Source organism: Parasteatoda tepidariorum, chromosome 8 (assembly GCF_043381705.1).
Source record: "Parasteatoda tepidariorum isolate YZ-2023 chromosome 8, CAS_Ptep_4.0, whole genome shotgun sequence".
NCBI lineage: Eukaryota > Metazoa > Arthropoda > Arachnida > Araneae > Theridiidae > Parasteatoda > Parasteatoda tepidariorum.
Genome location: NC_092211.1, coordinates 10,877,333 through 10,880,210, shown reverse-complemented (window position 1 = coordinate 10,880,210; position 2,878 = coordinate 10,877,333). Strand labels below are relative to the sequence as shown.

Here is a 2,878-nt window from a genome sequence, read left to right as displayed (position 1 = left end):
ATACAATAGGTTAAAGTATAGGAACAAGTTAAACATCAGATGGAAGAGGTATGGTTTCGAGGAATCCCTAAATGTGAGACAATGCTTCAAGAGTGCTTCGGTTGGACACAGCAAAATTCTGCAAGTCAAATAAAATATGCAGAAATTGTTCATCAGAGGAACATACTGATAAGGACTGTAGGGAAGACCTATTTTATACCCACTGCAACAAGGCAAACCAGAAATACAGACTGGAACTGGATGTAAATCACTCACCGTTCGATAGAGTATGTAATCAATATTACAGAGCACAACTGAGAGAATCACGAAGAACCGATTATGGGTTATAGTCCAAATAATAATTTTAGAATCGGCCATATTAACTTGCATCACTCTATCGTGGCTCACCACCAGCTTGATGAGGATATCACAGATCTGAATTTGCAAGTAATCAGCCTAAGTGAGCCCTATTTTGACGGAAGGAACAATATTGTCGGCTTTCCTGTTAAGTGGAAAATCCATTATAAGAGTGTAAAACTAAGAGCAACAATTTTAACTGCGCAAGGGGTAAATAACCTGTTTAACATTATGAATGAACGTGACATTGTTGCAGTCACCTTTAACTTGGATAGAGAGGAGATAATATTCATATCAGTATACCTTTCTCCAAACGAGGATATTACCGGGAATCTTTTGACCCTGGCAGCACTCTTGACCAAACACTCTGACAAAAAAGTGATCGTTGCTGGAGACTTTAACGCAAAGTCGAGAGCTTGGGGTCCCACTACAAAAGCCAGGGGAAAGATTCTTCTGGAATTTTTTGCACAACATGATATTGATGTCGTTAATGATCCTAATGGACTGCCAACATATAACTCTATCCTGTGTCAGAGTTGGGTGGATCTTTTTATCGACAATATTAAGGAACTGGCTCAATATGAGGTGCATGACAACATATCTTGTTCCGACCATGCACTCATTACTGTGGGGATCGATAGGAGCGAGATCATTCAGAAAACTAGGCAATGTAACATCAAATTTGAAAGACTCGACTGGCTAGCCCTCAGGATGAAACTACGAGATATTATAGAAATGCACGACCTCAGTCTCATTGAGATACCAGAACAAGTGGAAAACAGTATTGTGAGAATAACAGAGGATGTTGTGAATGCATGTAACGCAAGTAAACTAAAATCAGTTGCGGGAAGGCGTCGGCATTCCTCATGGTGGCATCCGGCTCTGGGTCAAATGCGTCGGCATGTAAGAGCGCTACGAAGACGATACCAACGGACAATGGATGACCAAGAGCGTGTGAAATTGAGAATTGAATTCAAAAAGCAGCTGTCGATCTATAAAAAAAGTATTAGAAAGCCAAAACAACTAACCTAAAACTCTTCCTAGACAAAGTAAATGAAAACGGAGTATTTCCTGCACCGTGCAGAATCGCAAAGGGGGGAAGTTCTGAGGGCGGAGAGTCACAAACCGGTTATAAATGAGATAGGTAATCCGACATCAAGCTTTGAGGAAACGATACAGGTCATCATGTCGTACCACTTCCCTAACACCAACTATGACCCTGGCAATCCTTTATTGAGGAATTTTGATGACCCGCCGTTCACTGATTCTGAACTAGAGGCGATTGTCAATGATTTTAAATGCAACAAAGCGCCGGGTCCTGACGGGCTACCTAATGAAATTTTTCGGGAATTTTTTTAATCATAAATAGGGCTTGGTTATTGGCCATTTTTAATATTTGCCTCCTATTGAATATTTTTCCAGCGTCTTGGAAATGCGCCTGAGTCGCCCTGATCCCAAAACCAGATAGGGATAAAAGTTTACCGGCTTCGTATAGACCAATCTCCCTGCTTCCAGTCTGGGGAAAAATTATGGATAAGATGTTAACAAAGAGACTGTCTTAATATTTGGAAAGTAGAAAGCTTCTTGACCCTGGCCAATTTGGATTCCGGACTGGAAGAGGAACTGACGATGCTATCTATGAGGCCGTATCATTTGTGGAGGAAGCGAAGAAAGAGAAGAAACATAGCATCGGGGTGGCTCTGGACATTGACAACGCTTTTAATTACGCAAATTGGAAAACTTTAAAAAATGAGCTTAACAAATTGGAATTGCCCGATAATCTAGTTAGAGTAATATTTGATTTTTTACAAGATAGAGAGGTTATCCATAGAGATGAAGAGGGCAAAGATATCTTCAAACGAAATATTAATATGGGAGTCCCTCATGGCTCGTCACTTGGCCCGGTGCTTTGGTTGATTTATGTTAATTTAATTTTTAACTTTTTTTATGGCATCAATTTTAGTCAGTTTAATGATGTGAAAGTTGAAGATTGCCGTATTATTGCTTTTGCGGACGATATATTGTTGTTATTGAGACATCCAATTCTTTATCGCTTTGACCAATTGGCCACCTTCTGTCTCTCCGAACTGTCATCCTGGGCTCATAATAATAATCTTAAATTTAGTGATAACAAAACACAATGTATAACCTTTCCAAAAACCAAGAAGACAATAAAGAGGTTACCAAATATTAAGATGAGTTATCAGCATACACAATCTATTAAACAGGTGCAAGTTCTTAAATATCTAGGAATTCTCTTTGACCCAGGATTGACTTGGATAGTTCACTTGAATCACGTTAAGGAGAGAGTAGGTAAATTTAATAATTTGATTAAGAGAGTGGCCAGGGCAACTTGGGGCATGAAACCAAAACTTTTAAAGATTATCTACCAGAGGGCAACGGAGAGAATCATACTTTATACCGCCAGTGTCTGGTATCGTAACACTATTGGAATTAACGATAAAATTAATGCCATTCAAAGAACATCCTTAATAGTGATCACAAAGGCCTATTCAACAACTAGCACTGAGGCCCTCCAGAT

At 39.4% G+C, this 2,878-nt stretch overlaps 1 protein-coding gene across 1 annotated transcript; it reads left to right on the top strand.

Annotated features, from left to right (window-relative positions):
- The first annotated feature begins 318 nt into the window (after positions 1-318).
- Positions 319-1,368, top strand: LOC122272459 (uncharacterized). Its single transcript, XM_043056195.1, has one exon. The coding sequence runs from the start codon at positions 319-321 to the stop codon at positions 1,366-1,368; it is 1,050 nt and encodes a 349-aa protein (XP_042912129.1).
- Positions 1,369-2,878: the final 1,510 nt, after the last annotated feature.